The sequence below is a fragment of the Lissotriton vulgaris genome, unplaced genomic scaffold (assembly GCF_964263255.1).
Source record: "Lissotriton vulgaris unplaced genomic scaffold, aLisVul1.2 SCAFFOLD_783, whole genome shotgun sequence".
Taxonomy (NCBI): Eukaryota; Metazoa; Chordata; class Amphibia; order Caudata; family Salamandridae; genus Lissotriton; species Lissotriton vulgaris.
Window position 1 is genome coordinate 281,273 of NW_028250878.1, and position 17,346 is coordinate 298,618.

General features: G+C 43.2%; 1 protein-coding gene across 1 annotated transcript in view; it reads right to left on the reverse strand.

Annotated features, from left to right (window-relative positions):
- Positions 1–7,350: 7,350 nt before the first annotated feature.
- Positions 7,351–17,346, reverse strand: part of LOC147663089 (beta-microseminoprotein-like) — a 173,145-nt gene continuing 163,149 nt past the window's right edge. Inside the window, exon 4 of the mRNA XM_086950685.1 lies at positions 7,351–7,604. Coding sequence (XP_086806811.1) covers positions 7,472–7,604 — 133 coding nt within the window. The 3' untranslated portion in view covers positions 7,351–7,471. The remainder of the gene's footprint in view (positions 7,605–17,346) is intronic.

Sequence of the window (17,346 nt, forward strand, 5' to 3'; positions counted from 1 at the left end):
TCTTACAGAACGTGCCAATATCGTCTGCTTCTGGATAATATAATTTAACGCCCCACGATATTCTACTGTCTCTCGATGTATTCGAGCTTACGTATTTTATCCCTTACGATAACATCGATATAGATGCCATTTACTGTAACCGATTTTAGTGGTAATGACTGCCCTGAATTAAAAGACTGGCTACATAAACAATATGTTTAATTTCTACAGAACGAGTGCATCACGTCGCTTTCACCAAGCGCTTTTTGAGTATCGGTCAACGGAAGTGGCCCTATTTCTTTTAACTATTGGTAGGCATTAGACTCTTTACATAAACCTTTAGCCTTCGATTTCAAGTGCGGTTTACTAATTAATAATTTGCACCTTTCAGATTTCATTTCAATACTGTGCCTCATGCTAATCCATCAATCCATGTGGTCACATTTCTTCTAAACCCAAGGTAGGCACTTCTTGATAACAATATATCCAGGGTATTTATCCGATTTTAGCAATCACGCCTCAATTAAGGTTTCATATTTTTCCAAATTTTGCACTGTGATATTGTATTCAGCGCCAACCCACTTTCCAAGGCCACAACTTTAAAGCACATACATTTCAGGTGACATATCGGCTGTGTTATTTCCTGCAATTACCAAGACCTAAATTCTGAGTATTCAAGATGTTGTTTTTGCTCCGATGGGACCTAATTGTTAAGATCTTTATGTCTGTTAGCTAGGTTTTCAGAGATTAAATGTACAACATGACATAACCTAGGTCTTTCTCTCCTCTATGAAGTATGCATCCATGTCTTCTCTACTTTGAAGGTGCCCAACTGTTAAGACTTCATGCTTTGCTAGACAATCTCTCCGAGCTAAATTAAATAACAAGATACGCACTATGCTTTTTGAGGGATGTTTCCATTCCCGTTTCTAGGTCGTCAAAATGTCAATCTTTCTTGTTCAGAAACAAGATATATGATGTATGATTAATTATGCTTTGTTTATTCTTTTAATACTTTGCACATTTGTTGATTAACTTGATCAGTTTTTAAAGTAAATTGTTGGAATGAACTGTCTAATGATTTTTGCAAAACATTACCAGGAAGGGGTATTGTGTTTTGTATAGCTTAGACGTTTAATATTAATTAGACACACATGAGTTTTTAGATGTATGTTTCTATAATCTTGTACATACTATATTATTAATTTACATGCATTGTTTTAATATAGGGAGTAATTTCAGCAAAGAAATATTCTGTCCTGATGATGGTCTCCATGACAACTGCCCCTTAGACCGAAACGTCGACACTCTCATCACCTCCAGTCACGTTGCTTTGGCACTAATATACGACCATTCTTTATCAATTAATTTTGGTTGTTTATTTAATCCACCAGGAGTTGATGTTCTTAGTTGTGAATTTGCAGATTAATTATCATTCATCTCTGTTCATAACTTTTTGCTTTATTTAATTTTCTGTATCTGTCTCCCCAACTATATGTTTTTGAGTAAATATACATTTCTCTGAATTTCCATCTCTGTGTGTTCCATTGTTCATCCTTCCATTGATTTATTTCGATCGTATTTTTTGCATGATATCCTGTGGATTCCTTTGAGTGCGTTACATCAGTACAACTCAGAACTAAGTTCCATTGTTGCCTGAATCAAATCCCTAGTAGCACATTTTGACTTTAACCATACAGTGACTAATACACAGATTCCCCTAGCAAAGGGGAAGACTCCTCCGTGCGCTGCTTTGAAGACTGGTAGTCTTATACTTTTTATCCAAAGATTGATAAAATATTCACTGATTAAAGATTCAAAGTTTTTTATTCTTCTTCATTGATATTTATTTGTTGTTTTTGTTGTATGACTCATTGTTTTCATGGTTATAACCAAAGTTTATAAATCCTCATCACTTGAATAATGCCCCGGTAATTTCATTTATCCCAATGCATTTCGGGCTTTCTGGCAGCCCTTCGTCAGGGGATTACACTACGGGTAAAGAAAGTAAAAATCCATCAGTGGTGGTGTATTAAACGGTTGAGCGAAAGCGATGCAAGTTAATAAGTGGTGTTACGCTACAAAATGCCGTGATAATGCTGGTGTGCTTTATATTTAAAAAGTCGTTCACTGTGCGGGTGCCTGTGAGCGCTATAAAGTATACAATCAACCTTCGTCTGCCATATTTAGAAAAACGGGTGAAGTTAGAAATCATGTGATCACTAGTGCTCGGTCCTGTTTAAAAAAGTGAAGTGCAGGTGTCCCCAGTTTAATCTCAAGTGTGGATATGCAGTACTTACGAGGCGTATTCTTAACAGGATGAAACCTGCAATTAATATAGAAACATCAGCGTACTGGTGACAAACCGTGCCCGATTAAAAGAGTAAACGGGTCCTCGTAGGAGGTACTTACTAGGATTAAGGTGATTCTGCGACGTGTCGGGGTTTCAATCTTACTCGGATGGTGATGTAAGGTGCCCGGGTGAAACACTGTGTATAGCCGCCGCGTTGGGGGTCAAAACACTATAGAAGGACTAGGAAGCAGGAGGTGCTTGCGGGCGCCATATTGGAGTGGAGTGTAAAGCTGTAGAAGTTAGTCTGTGGTGCCGGACGTGTCTATAAATGAACTGTACAAGGGAACAAAGTACAATTGACAATTAACAAAAAACTGAATGGAGCAACTGGGCGCAACTTATATGCAAGTACTACGTGATCAACAGCATTGCAATCAACATGTGCAAGAAATGTTTTTAAAGATAGCATAGGAATTCCATCCTATCATTCAACCCGTTCGGTTGCATCGTGGCCATGTATCGGATCCAGTAGTTCTCTCGTTTTAACAAAGTATTCTTGTTGTTTCTGCTTGGTTTGATCTGTTCCAAAACTAGAAATTTCAATTGTGCCACTGTGTGATGCTTTTCAAGAAAGTGTGCTGCGACTGAAGATCTCATATTATTGGTGCGAATGTTACTCTTGTGTTCGAGTATACGTACTCGGATTTTTTCTCAGTGTGTCCTATGTAACAGGAACCACATGGGCATTTAAGCATGTAAATAACATTGGCTGAATTGCAAGTGGCATTGACTTTAGGTTTGACTTTGTAGCCTTTCGTGGGATGATTTGTATAGTTGCCAGGTATGATATTGTGACAATTGCTGCAATTGTGACATGGCAGTAGTCCCTTGTAAGTCTCTGGTTGTTGTGGTTCACATGGTCTTGTCAGGATCTCTTTGATGTTGCGTCCTCGTGTGTATGCAAAGATGGGTGACTGTGCGAATGCCCCTTGAAAATCCGGTTCGGTGCTCAAGAGTGGCCAATGTTTAGATATGATTTTCTTGAAGTGATTACTGATGGTGGAGTATTTGGATACCACCACCATGTGCGTGTTTTCTTTCTTGGGTTTGATCTGAAGTAACTCTTGGCGTGTATTCTTCTTACAGTTGGAGGCAGCCTCATTCAATATGTTTTGGGGATATCCTCGTATTTTGAATTGGTTTAGCGTGTTCTGAAGTTTTTTATCGCACTCTTTGTCTTCTGATACAATCCGTTTGATCCTCAACAATTGTGAGTATGGTAAGTTGTGTTTGAGAGCCGGACGATGGAAACTGTTGAAATGTAAAATTGAATTTCGATCTGTTGGTTTTCGAAAGATAGTGGTGTTGAATTTAGATCCCTGTTTATGTATTTCCACATCCAGAAAGTGTATGCACTCTGTGTCACAATTCCAAGTAAATTGAATTCTTTCATTGATCTCTTTCCAATTGTTCAAAAATTCAAGCAATGTATTCATATGGCCTGACCATAAGATGAATATGTCATCTATAAATCTCAAGTAGAGTTTACCATGAGTCTGCCACCTGGGGTCATTGAGTATGTGTGTGTCCTCAAATGATTTCATGAAAATGTTCGCATAGGAAGGAGCTGAGCAATTACCCATAGAAGTTCCACACAATTGCTGAAACCAATTTTGGTTGACTGTAAACTAGCTGTGATACAATGTAAATATCATGAGTTCCGTGAGTAAAACTTTTAAGTCTGTATCCAGTGTGGACCCTGCTAGTTCTTTTTCCACGGCTTCAATCCCCAGTCTGGATCTTATGGTCAGGCCATACGAATACATTGCTTGAATTTTTGAACAATTGGAACGAGATCAATGAAAGAATTCAATTTACTTGGAATTGTGACACAGAGTGCATACACTTTCTGGATGTGGAAATACATAAACAGGGATCTAAATTCAACACCACTATCTTTCGAAAACCAATGGATCGAAATTCAATTTTACATTTCAACAGTTTCAATCGACCGGCTCTCAAACACAACTTACCATACTCACAATGGTTGAGGATCAAACGGATTGTATCAGAAGACAAAGAGTGCGACAAAAAACTTCAGGACACGCTAAACCGATTCAAAATACGAGGATATACCCAAAACATATTGAATGAGGCTGCCTCCCGCTGTAAGAAGAGTACACGCCAAGAGTTACTTCAGATCAAACCCAAGAAAGAAAACACGCGCATGGTGGTGGTATCCAAATACTCCACCATCAGTAATCACTTCAAGAAAATCATATCTAAACATTGGCCACTCTTGAGCACCGAACCGGATTTTCAAGGGGCATTCGCACAGTCACCCATCTTTGCATACACACGAGGACGCAACATCAAAGAGATCCTGACAAGACCATGTGAACCACAACAACCAGAGACTTACAAGGGACTACTGCAATGTCACAATTGCAGCCATTGTCACAATATCATACCTGGCAACTATACAAATCATCCCAAGAAAGGCTACAAAGTCAAACTTAAAGTCAATGCCACTTGCAATTCAGCCAATGTTATTTACATGCTTAAATGCCCATGTGGTTCCTGTTACATAGGACACACTGAGAGAAAAATCCGAGTACGTATACTCGAACACAAGAGTAACATTCGCACCAATAATATGAGATCTTCAGTCGCAGCACACTTTCTTGAAAACATCACACAGTGGCACAATTGAAATTTCTAGTTTTGGAACAGATCAAACCAAGCAGAAACAACAAGAAAACTCTGTTAAAACGAGAGAACAACTGGATCCGATACATGGCCACGATGCAACCGAACGGGTTGAATGATAGGATGGAATTCCTATGCTATCTTTAAAAACATTTCTTGCACATGTTGATTGCAATGCTGTTGATCACGTAGTACTTGCATATAAGTTGCGCCCAGTTGCTCCATTCAGTTTTTTGTTAATTGTCAAATGTACTTTGTTCCCTTGTACAGTTCATTTATAGACACGTCCGGCACCACAGACTAACTTCTACAATTTTACACTCCACTCCAATATGGCGCCCGCAAGAACCTCCTGCTTCCTATTCCTTCTATAGTGTTTTGACCCCCAACGCGGCGGCTATACACAGCGTTTCACCCGGGCACCTTACATCACCATCCGAGTAAGATTGAAACCCCGACACGTCGCGGAATCACCTTAATCCTAGTAAGTACCTCCTACGAGGACCCGTTTACTCTTTTAATTGGGCACGGTTTTTCCCCAGTACGCTGATGTTTCTATATTAATTGCAGGTTTCCTCCTGTTAAGAATACGCCTCGTAAGTACTGCATATCCACACTTCAGATTAAACTGGGGACACCATGCACTTCACTTTTTTAAACCGGACCGAGCACTAGTGGTCACATGATTTCTAACTTCACCCGTTTTTCTAAATATGGCAGACGAAGGCTTAGTGTATACTTTATAGCGCTCACAGGCACCCGCACAGTGAACGACTTTTTAAATATATAGCACACCAGCATGATCACGGCATTTTGTAGCGTAACACCACTTATTAACTTGCATCGCGTTCGCTCAACCGTTTAATACACCACCACTGACGGATTTTCACTTTCTTTACCCGTAGTGTAATCCCCTGACGAAGGGCTGCCAGAAAGCCCGAAATGCATTGGGATAAATGAAATTACCGGGCATTATTCAAGTGATGAGGATATATAAACTTTGGTTATAACCATGAAAACAATGAGCCATACAACAAAAACAACAAATAAATATCAATGAAGAACAATAAAAAACTTTGAATCTTTAATCAGTGAATATTTTATCAATCTTTGGATAAAAAGTATAAGACTACCAGTCTTCAAAGCAGTGCACTGAGGAGTCTTCCCCTTTGCTAGGGGAAGCTGCGTATTAGTAGTTGAATATTTCAACGCTGTGAGGTTCAGACAGCGATTCCCCTGGAGCACGCAAATGAACTAACCACTTCAGAATACATTCGCAAACACCCAGCGGTGCCAGTCTCATCTACCTTGTTGTTTAACCATACAGTGCCCAAGCCTACAAGGGTTAATTGGGTTTTTCCTGCTTACAACCTGTCCTGGGATTGGGCAACTGAACCTGCCTGTTAGGTAAGGACTAGTTCAAGAATGAATAGGACTAAGAGTAATTAAAATTATCGGTAAGTAATTGTGCACTACTTACTTACCTGGCATGCCAGTATGTTCCAGCCAGAACCTGTTTATTAATGCCCCACCTGATAAAACAACACCCTTTCTAGACAACTGGTAGAAGATCCTTGTGGGTTCAGAGCCCGAAATGATCTAACATCATTTATCCCCATCTCCAAACGATGCTGGTCACTGCCTTTTCATGCACTCCTTATAACCCACTTTTTATCAGGCTTCCAAATAAGACCAATGGCTACATGGCAGGGAATGAAAAAAAAAATAAAGAACGCCAGATCTAAGTTCTTCGTAGATACTGGTTGTGCTCTAACTCTCATGTACTTTGTTCCTTACCCTGTCTGTGTTTTTTACTCTTACAGTGCAGTGCTCTGAAGTGGCCTTAGTGACCTATAGAGCAAACACAAACACCCTTAAACAAATACATGTACTGCTGTACTTGTGCAACACGATACATGCCAACATTTTTAAAAACACAAACTGTAAACATGCAGCATATTGTGATTACAGATCCTTGTGAACAAGGTAAACATTTTACATTGTATATATTACCTTATCTGTACTGTTGATTTGACTTTACTTGGATATTGTTTATTTCTCAAGTATGGGTAAACCTAAATTGTCATAAAATACCTGTGAGTACTTACACACAAACCTTACAGTAGCTATGTGCCCAATCAACCCACCAACTTTGTGCCATAACAAATACTGACCCACAGGAGGGAAACTATTTTATCGACATTAACATGTTGTGTAAAAATCCCTATCCGGTACGCAGATTAAACTATATCCATTGGAGAGAAAATAACTCTTGAGCCCTCGCCTATGGCTATCTTCCTAATCTGGCACCTCAGTGGTACGATATGCAAAAAGAGTTTGATGGAGTACAAATGAAAGAGAACAACAAAGAGGTGCAGCTATATTTTATTTTACAAATGTGTAGACATTATTGGAAAAGGATAGAATAACGAGTATTCATTTTAAACAGTCAACATTATTATTTTTTATTACTTTTGGAGGCTGTATATTTTATCTGCCGACCCCAGCGGAGACTTCGCACTCAACAGTAGGGTCATCTTTTCTGACAACTCTGGTTTCACATGCCTTGTAGTCCAAAAAAGTCCTACAGTTCTTCCTATCGTATTTCACAGGTGTGACATATCTACAATAAAAGAAGAAATGTGAGTGTACCATCATATGGTGAAAAAATACATCTTCATCATGTGGCTTGAGTGCCATCAGTTACCAAGCCATTCTGGTTTGCATGTACAAACCCGCACACAGCTACACGTTATAAAGGAAGTGCTATAAAAGTTGTAAAAAAAAAGTACTATGGATTCAAAAGGTAAAAATAATGTCCTTATATAGTGCTATTTATTTTACTATCAGCCATACTGTGCAGTAGCCACACCGTTCTGCAACATAGCTAAACGACATTGGGAAGGCAATAGCTCTATAATAAGTGAGACCTACTGGCTTTACCAAAGCTGCTTAGATATTAGATCTTGGTACGGTTGGATATGCTTTTAACCCTCGCAGTCAACGTCAAGAAAAGAAAGATGGGGTAAAATGCTTCCTGCCAGCTTAGTTGGCGGATCCCTCTTCAGTCAGGGCCAATGCCAAGTCTTATTTGCTTATGTTTAGTCAATGGAACAGAAAGAAAAATTAGAATGGGTTGGAATGGACCTCAAATAATTTTCAGTGCATAAGGTACACCCAGAGGTGGTTTGTATTGCGAATTTTGCATAGAGACGTAAGACTGAGTGGGGTTAGTGGAAGGCTTGGTCCTATGGAGGCTTGAGTGCTCAAAAAATATCCTGGCTGTTAGTGCCAAAGACAACAGTTGTTTGGCGACGACAGGATATTTATATAGCACTTGCCCACTGATCCTTTCTTTCTTACACACACCTAGGTGTCAGTGGAAAACTTAATATCCTGAGTACAGTGTCAGGCTAATGATTAGGAGCAAGACTAGGCACTTTTTTCAGAATTATACACATTGTCTAGTGCAAATAATTCTAGCACTTCTTCGTCACATTTTTGCTATTTTTAGTAATTTTGTAATATGAATATATTGTACTTTATGTATTCCATTTGAAATACCCACGTCTTTTATCCCTCCATTCATTCTTACATCTTCTGGCAAGCAAAAACATAAAATAAGCATCCATAATGTCAGTCGTTTTCCTATTGTGTAGTGATATGGCTTTTACCAATCTGCACCAACAAAACACACAGGCATGGCTTGGGCAGCCGTAGTAGTATAAACTTACTCAGAGGGAAGCACTGGACTAGGGTAGGAGGAAGAAGGGACATTGCTAGGTTCCCTCACACACATGTTACTGGTTCAAAACATGGATTTGAGGAAGATGCTTCCTCACACCCATAAAACACGGAAACTATATGCAGCAACAGTGCAGGGTTTATTAAGTATAGGTGTGTGGGGGTTGGAGGAGAAATATATGTTTCGGGGTTATATGAGCATCTCACTGTGTGGGGTTATGTGGGTAAATTTGATCGTGTTTTGATATGGGGTGAATATGATGGGGACAGATTGTTATTGCTGTGGTGTGATGATGCAGTGGAAAGAAAGTAGTTACTTGCCTGTAACAATTGTTTTGTAGATTAGATCTCTTCTTGAGCCACATGCTCTACATTTATACCATCCAGTAATCGGGTTTGGACATAGCTTTGAAATGAATATACCTTTTATTTTTGGGGACCAATCTTACCTGTAGCTAATAAGAGTCTCAAGGATATGAACAGTAGGCCCACGATGCCTGAGAAGTAGTCACCACCTCCAGATTCTTTTTGCTCAGGACTTTATTGGCCAAGCATGTACTGAGTATATTTTACTGAAGTGCAAACAATGTGCTTGCACTGACAGGCATGTAACTCTCAAACAGTTTCAAGCTACAGAACTAATTTTACTGGTAGGTAACTAGTTTTCTTTGCAGTATGAGACGACTCTAGATTGTATACAAATGAGGGAGGGGTTCCAATAGGGAAAGGCGAATTTACCACCCGGACCTGGCAGAAGAGGGGTAGCTCGAACGGTGAGGACACGGGAACAAACAAGTAAGTGCCCGCCATGATAACGGCGCCCAAGGGACTCTAGCGGTTACCTTGCATACCGCTTAACTTTATAAGAGAGATAGAGGGGTTTAGCCCGGACCACCACCACTGCTGGGCCCCTTACGATTGCCTGTCCACTAGGAGGCTTAACCAGGGCGGGCCCGTGCAGGTTACTCATTGAGTGTCACTAAGAATAGAAGATATCGACTAGTTCATGAGGTCATACAGACTTCGGTTACTCGCCAAATGCAGCAGCTCAATACAAGTTCTTTGACACCCGGTATTCTTACAGAGGCATACTGGCTTGCGTTAATACACAACGCTGTATTAACTGACAGAGATTTTTCCACTTGAATATTACAGTCAATTTTTAGACAGCCATATACAGCCTGTGGCACGTAATAAGAATGTGGAGTTGTTGTAATCCCCCACCAATTAGGTATACAGCGTGGTTAACACATTTCCTTCCGTTATGAACCTATTAGTTGATAATCCTGTCCCCAGGCAGACGCACTCTTGTGGGTTTCCCTTACATTGACTCACCATTAGCAAGCACGCAGCTAGGGTGAGAGATGTTAGCCCGATTGACCTTGCTAATTGCGCCCAGCCTGATATTACCAGTAGGAGTGCAAGATCATAAAGAGGGACACTAGGCATATAATTCACTACCACTCTCTTGTTACATCCAGCCTTGAGACTACAGAGGTCGTTACCCGATGTACTACCCGCCGGGTACTGTTGTTGTGCATATTCCTGACCATTTACGTGAGTGAGACGCTCCCTAAACACTACAAGAATGCTGCTGTTGAAGATTTTTTAAACTGTATTTTAAACTATATTTTTCCACAGGGGCACGTTCACCTCCGTGCTCACAAGGGGCCATACTTCCCCTTGTTTTTAACTCACAGGCTAGCCTACACCCACACTAGCATGCCACTTTGAGTGATTGAAGTCACCGTTGGTTTTGTGATTCTTGATATCTGTTGTGAATTGCTTTCGTTTGTCTCCCAACACAGGCAGATACAGCGCAAAACAGGTATAACATTGTTTTTACTTTATGGTTAAACATGAATACGTAACTAAGGAGAACACTTAGTGTAGACAGTTTCCCTATTAGGATAATCTTTTGACATAGGTCCTGACAAATCGCTTGTCACTGTACGTTTGCGAGAAACATGTCGACCAATTCCTGCACAAACTAGTCGAGTCTCGAATAAGGGAACATAATTTACCATCGAGTACAGGCTAGTATTTTTCTTTTATTTTGAGCAGGGGGCCCCCAGAATAAACCTGATCCTGGTACCCCTAGCCCCATTTTAAATCACTAATACGTCTACACCACACTGGCCCCACACCCACACTTCACCTAAACGGCTGTTGGATTCAAGATCTCCGCCAAAGAGCCCCTCTTTGAGGTGCCGCCCGTTGGGTATTGCACCGCTGACCCAACGAAGAGCATTGCCAATGATGGAGCATGACACCTGCAAGGGTATGTGAGGCCATTATATCCAACCAAAATGGATGCCCAACTGTAGGACTCCACTGAGACCCTACAGCTCCATAACGCCTGTGTGACCCATACACTCACTTCCACTAGGTACAGTGCAGTATCTTGTTGGTCCAACGACTCTAGATTCACATGATGTGCATTGATTATACACCTTATTTTCTCCTTTGAATGAGGGTGTGAAGTGTGAGGCCCACATAGGTTTTTGATGGGTAGTTGTGAGCACAGATTCCTCACCAAGAATATTCCCAGGTGCCACACTGGATTCAGTGTTTTTTACAAGCACTGCTCTCCACTAGTCAGTATGGCACAATATGGCACCGCACTGACTCCATACCTTCCTGGAATTAAAGGAATGCAGGTGTATATAAGTACCCTCATTCCGCAATGATATCAGTTCCTTTTTTCTGTGCCCATCAATGTAGATCTGAAGCTTGCCACCCAAATTTGTTGGTGATCCAAAGATTTCAAATTGTGCCAGGGACGTGTCTCTACTGAAAACAACTGGTGTCAAGCCATGTCTTCTCTGCACTGCTTGGCTCTGTTCACCACTTGAAGTTGTGCAATAAGTGTTCCAATCTGCAGCTGAAGGCAGCAGGCAGACGAAGGTGAAGTTTAATGTCATCGAGCATAAGAAGATGTTGTGTTTAAAACAGAAGCCCAGCTCCTGCTTCAACTCACAGGGCCATGCTCGGTTGACATCTCAGGGTTGGTTCTGCTTGTAGCCCCCTTCCTGCTCAAAGTCTTCCACTAAGTCAAAGTCAAAAATATACAAGAAATTGAAGCCAAACTCATCCCTATAGTCCGACTTGCAGTCTGGCGAGAATGCGCTTGGGTGTCACTCAAAGGATCCCGTGTCTTTCGACTCTGAACCGGTCACACATGTGGCCCGGGCATGCCTCATATTTCCCAGGCTGCAGTGGAACCTGCTGCAAATAGCAATCATCAAGGATGACATGCTACAAATTTCCATATGCTACCTGCTCCCACTGACATACCTTTGGGCCCCAAGGAGACACAAAGGTCCCCTGTTGAACTTTTCCCAACCATTTCTCACTGGACTGCTTTCTAAAGCCCCTTGCCTATGGCACAACGAGGATGTTCTAGACATTGACTCCAGCCCTACAGTCCAAGCCAGCTCCTTCTATGTCTTTGATGATGCTGACTCTGCCGGCTGTGGTCTCTGATTCGAAAAACTGACGTCAGCACTTGTCAGGCCTCTTTCACGCTATGAAATAACTGCCAGACTCTTGTCCTTAACCTCTCACCTGAAGCCAATACTAGGGCTTGCTTAATGCCTCTCACAACATTGATAATGATGCCAAGGTGGACTACATGCGCCCCCCTCATTAAACTGATGAAGGACTCCATTAAGACTTGCAAAATAACAGTGGTCTAGATACCTCACAAGAGACAAAGGAGCACTCGCCACGTGGTCCAGCAATGGGAAAAAAGCCTTTTTTTGCAGTAGAAGTGTGAAAAGCAACAGAAGTGCTAGACTACAATTACTTATTCTGAAAACCAAAGCCACTTTACTGACTAGTGACACCTGAGGACATTCACTTCATGAGAGACGGTAAACATTGTTTACAAAGATATTTACACATTTGCATGCCATTACAATGCAAGCTGTTACAACAGCACAGACTGGAGTTGGAATAGTAAATAATACTATTCCATAATCCAGCACCCCCCCCCACCCCACAGCAAGTCTTTGTAATGATTTGTGTTGTAATGGTCTGTAATGTAACAACACAGTTGTTGTAATGAACGTGTTGTAATGACATGCGTTGTAAACGCATGCGGTGTAACATGGCCTATTCATGAGAGACAGCAATTCTCAAACTCTTTCTCCCCTGTTGCAGTAGTCCCTAATTAGGGCCCTTCCTCTTTCAGGGTATGAACCTCATATGGAAATCCATCACATCAGAACGATGGGCTTACAGATTTTTCAAAAGACTATGACCTGCTTTTTATTTCTACCTTTTATTCCACCTTCAACAGAGCGATTTGTGGCAGATCATGTCCCTATTTTGATGCCAAATGTCAATCTCCTGCAGGCCAAAGGCACATTTAAGTGGTTTTCAGATTCCAAGAGGAGCAAAGGTGCTATTCACTCTACTTAACCATGCAGAAGAAGGACGCAGGCCTCAGGCCAATACTCAACTGCTGGCCATTGAATACCTTTCCTTCTAAGGACAAATTCAAAATTCTTACTCTGGCTCAGGTACTCTCTGCTCTGGATTCAAGGGCCTGGATGGTGTCCCCGGAATTGCAGGACGTGTATTTTCATACCTGCCCTACAGTCCCACAAGCTTAAATGTGGTTCATGGTGTGGTCAGAATGACAACAAACTTACTTTGCTGTCCTTTGGCCTTACCTTGTCCATCCAGGTGTTTAGTTTAGTTTGTTTTAAATTTATAGTGCTCAACAGCTACCCAAAAAGGGTTTCCCGGCGCAAAGGATGAATCTGTTCTCAGAGGAAAATAACAAAGCAACACAGTTTATCTGTTGAATAGCCTGGTTTTTAAAGACTTACGAAACTGAGTATAGTTCGTCTCATTTCCGAGTGCTGGGGCCATTGAATTTCAGAGCGAAGGACAAAGGGAAGAGAACGATCTACCCCCCATCCGGGCTAGTTTGAATTTGAATGCCGCGTGGAGAGGCGGTGGTCAGGCCGTACCGTCAGAGGTCAGGGATACATGTATTTCCATACCTGAAAGTGCTCCAGGCGGGTTCACTACAGTCGGTCATATACCACCGATGACAACAACTTGGCTGTTGATCTCCTTCGGTTGTCCATCAATGAGCTGCCGTCTCACCTGAGATCTATGCAAACAATTCCCTTCATAAGAGTTATACTGGATACAGTGGTGTGCAAGGTCTTTCCATTGCTGCAATGAGGCCAGGGCATTCAGGACATGATGTAAACATTTCCAGCTTTGTTCTGGCCCACCCCTCGCTTCGGCGAGGAGAGGAGAAGTGCGCGGGATGTAGAGCCTAGGCGGGAGCCTACCCCGCACTGGACTCGGACCGAAGGCGTCGGAGGAACCCCAGGTCCCGCAGCGGCGGAGGAAACGGGGAAGCAGGGCTCCCGCTTCTGCGGTGTGAGCCCTGCGTGTGTCTCCCCCCAGCGTGCCGCCGCCTCGAGACCGGAGTGCAGAGAGAAGATCCCTCCCCCGAAGGAAGCCGGTGAGTAGAAGCCGGCTGGGGGGAGGAGGAGTGAGGTCGCACCCTGCCTGTGCCTCTACCCCGAGCGGCCACACTTGATAGCGGGCCGCTCCGACATCAAGGGGCACAGTTCCATCCGAGCCCACAAGGCTCCAAGGCCATTATCTTTCCGAGTCCCCAGAGGGGAGACTCCAACATGTGGCCAGCATTTCCTGAGAGTCCACGAGGGACTCCAACGAAGTGGGGCATTTCTTTTGAGCCCGAGAGACTCCTATATTCCGGGGTCATTCCTGAGGGTAGAGCGGCCCCGGTTGGCAGAGGGCCGCTCCTCTATTGGGCAGCAGTTCAGTCGAGCCCACGCAGCTCCAGGGGGCATTTTGTTTAGAGCCCAAAAGGCTCCCAGGCTCTCATGTTGTTTTGGGCCTATTGCTTGCGTGAGACCCCCAGAAGAGAGCCAGGAGGCACGCTGGTGCCCGGCTCAGTTCTCCAGCTGCCTAGCACTTAGTGGTCAGCTGCTCCGTTTAGGAACCTTGTGCAATCTTCTTTGGCTGCCTGCGCAGCCCTTGCCCTGACTAGAGTGGTGGTTTCTGCCTGGCTTTGGCGCAAGCCTTAGCCAACCGGAAATCCCATTTCTAACATTGGTGGCAGCGGAAGGGATCCGGATTTGTGTTTGCACAGTACCACAGCGACAACTGGCTCCACTACACAACTCTACATTTTAGATAGTCACATAGAAGGGGATTATTGTTTATAAGTTTATGCTAATGCTTGTTTGTTGCTTGTCAGTGCTTGTTTGCTGTTTCAGGCTCTTTGCCTGACTTCAAAATGGCTGCCGACGATCCCTCGCAGGGGATTGGTCAATATTGTAACACGCCTCGTAACACGCCTGGGACGACTAGCGAAGTACTGTGACTTTGACAAATTTTCAACTGAAGATGCCCTGTGACTAAGAGTCTTAGAAGGTTGTCTCTCCGAACCACTGAGACGCAAACTACTCAAAAGGAGTTACCCGTTGGAAGAAATCATAGAGATGACGAGAGTAGACGAACAAGCTGATGAGCATGCAAAAAAAATGGAATCAGGGAAAGGTGAAAGACGGGAACAAGTATTCAGGACGCAGTCGCGACAAGTACACGGACGATCCCCACCACAGGTTCGTTCATCCAGATCAAAGAGACATCACCACAAGTCCAACAAAGGATACAAAGACACAAGTCACCCGAGGGGGCGGTCCGACAGACAACTCAAATGCTACAGATGCGGATACGACTTCCCGCATGAAGACGCATGCCCAGCACTAAGACAACAATGCCGGAAGTGTGGCAGAGACAACCAATTTGAAAGCATGTGTGGGGCAGTACCAAAGAGTGACCACAGGGGAAGGCACCGGAAACACCAGCCTTCAAACAGTCGTCATCACGTCAGAGCAGTTCAGGATAGACGAGACTCATCCACCGGGTCATCACAATCCATCTGCTACTCTTGCAGGACTTGCCAATCTCGGCGGTCGTCATCGAGAGAATCCCGATCACCATCGCCCATCCTTCAAAACCGAAGAGAATATATATATTGTGTAGCTGACCCTGATCAGCTGAAAGAATACCAGCGGCTGGACATCAAATTTGGCTCTCACCACACCAAGTTTGTGCTAGATAGTGGAGCAACGCTAAACTACTTACCAGTAAAAGAATACTGACGCATGAAGCCACCGCCAAAACTGGCTGATGCCCATGTACAAGTATACACGTGGATGTCTAAGAAGCCACTAACGTGTCTAGGGAAGTCCGCGACCGAATTGTCATACCAAGATCCCACAATATCAGCATACATCCAGGTCATTGAAGGTCCCGAAGCTGACTGCCTCCTGAGCCTAGCCACTGCAGAACGGTTAAAATTGGTGAACATCCTTTTCAGAGTCACTGACAAACCAGCGCTCATCCCGAAATTCCCCACGCTCTTTCAAGGACTGGGAAAAATGAAAAACTGCCAAATAAAATTGCATATAAACGAACAAATCACACCGGTGGCACAACATCACCGAAAAATCCCGTTCCACCTACAAGAAGCTGTGGAGAGAGAACTCCAAGACCTGCAAGAAGCCGATATCATCGAAAGAACTGATGGACCAACACCATTGGTCTCTCAAGTCGTGGTAGTCCCAAATGAAGGAGAAACCAGCCGAGTCCGTCTGTGTGTGGACATGAGAGCACCCAACACGGCGATAGAGAGAGAGAGGCATCCAGTTCCACACATCAGTGACATGATCACTTCACTCAATGGAGCAAAAATCTTCTCAAAACTAGAACTCAACAAAGGGTACCACCAGTTAGAACTCCACGAAAGGTCGAGATACATCACAACATTCTCGACACACCTCGGGTTATTCAGATACAAAAGACTAAGTTTCGGGGTGTCGTCAGCAGCCGAAATATTCCAAGAGGCCATCAGGAGAACAATACATCACATTCCATAGGTCCTAAGCTATAGCGACGACATCCTTGTATATGGAGCAACGACTTAAGAACATAACAAGGCACTAGATCAAGTCTGTCAAGCGCTGATGGAAGCCAACCTCACACTCAACCAAGACAAGTGTGAGTTTCACAAACCAACGCTAATATTTTTCGGACACGTATTCTCCGGAAGTGGAATGAAACCAGACCCAGAAAAAGTAGCAGCACTATATGACACACCAAGCCCAGAGGACGTAGGTGATGTAAGATCATTCCTAGGCATGGCCAGCTATTGCTCCAGATACATACCAGACTACGCCACGCTAAGCTACCTGCTAAGGATGCTCACTTAACAAGGACAGGCCTTTCAGTGGTCCACTCAATGTGAAGGGGCATTTTGAGAGATCAAGAAGACTGTAGAATCAGCAAAGAACCTGGCCTACTTTGATCCGAAACGAAAGATAGAAATCACGGTGGATACCAGTCCTGTAGGACTAGGAGCCATCCTCGCGCAATATGACAGAGACGAAGACAGACGACACATAGTAGCATACGCCAGCAGAAGTTTGACAGACACGGAAAGAGCCTATTCACAGCCGGAAAAAGAAAGTTTGGCTGTTGTCTGGGCGTGTGAACATTTCCACATCTTTATCTTTGGAAAGCATTTTACACTAGTAACAGACCACCAAGCCTTGACC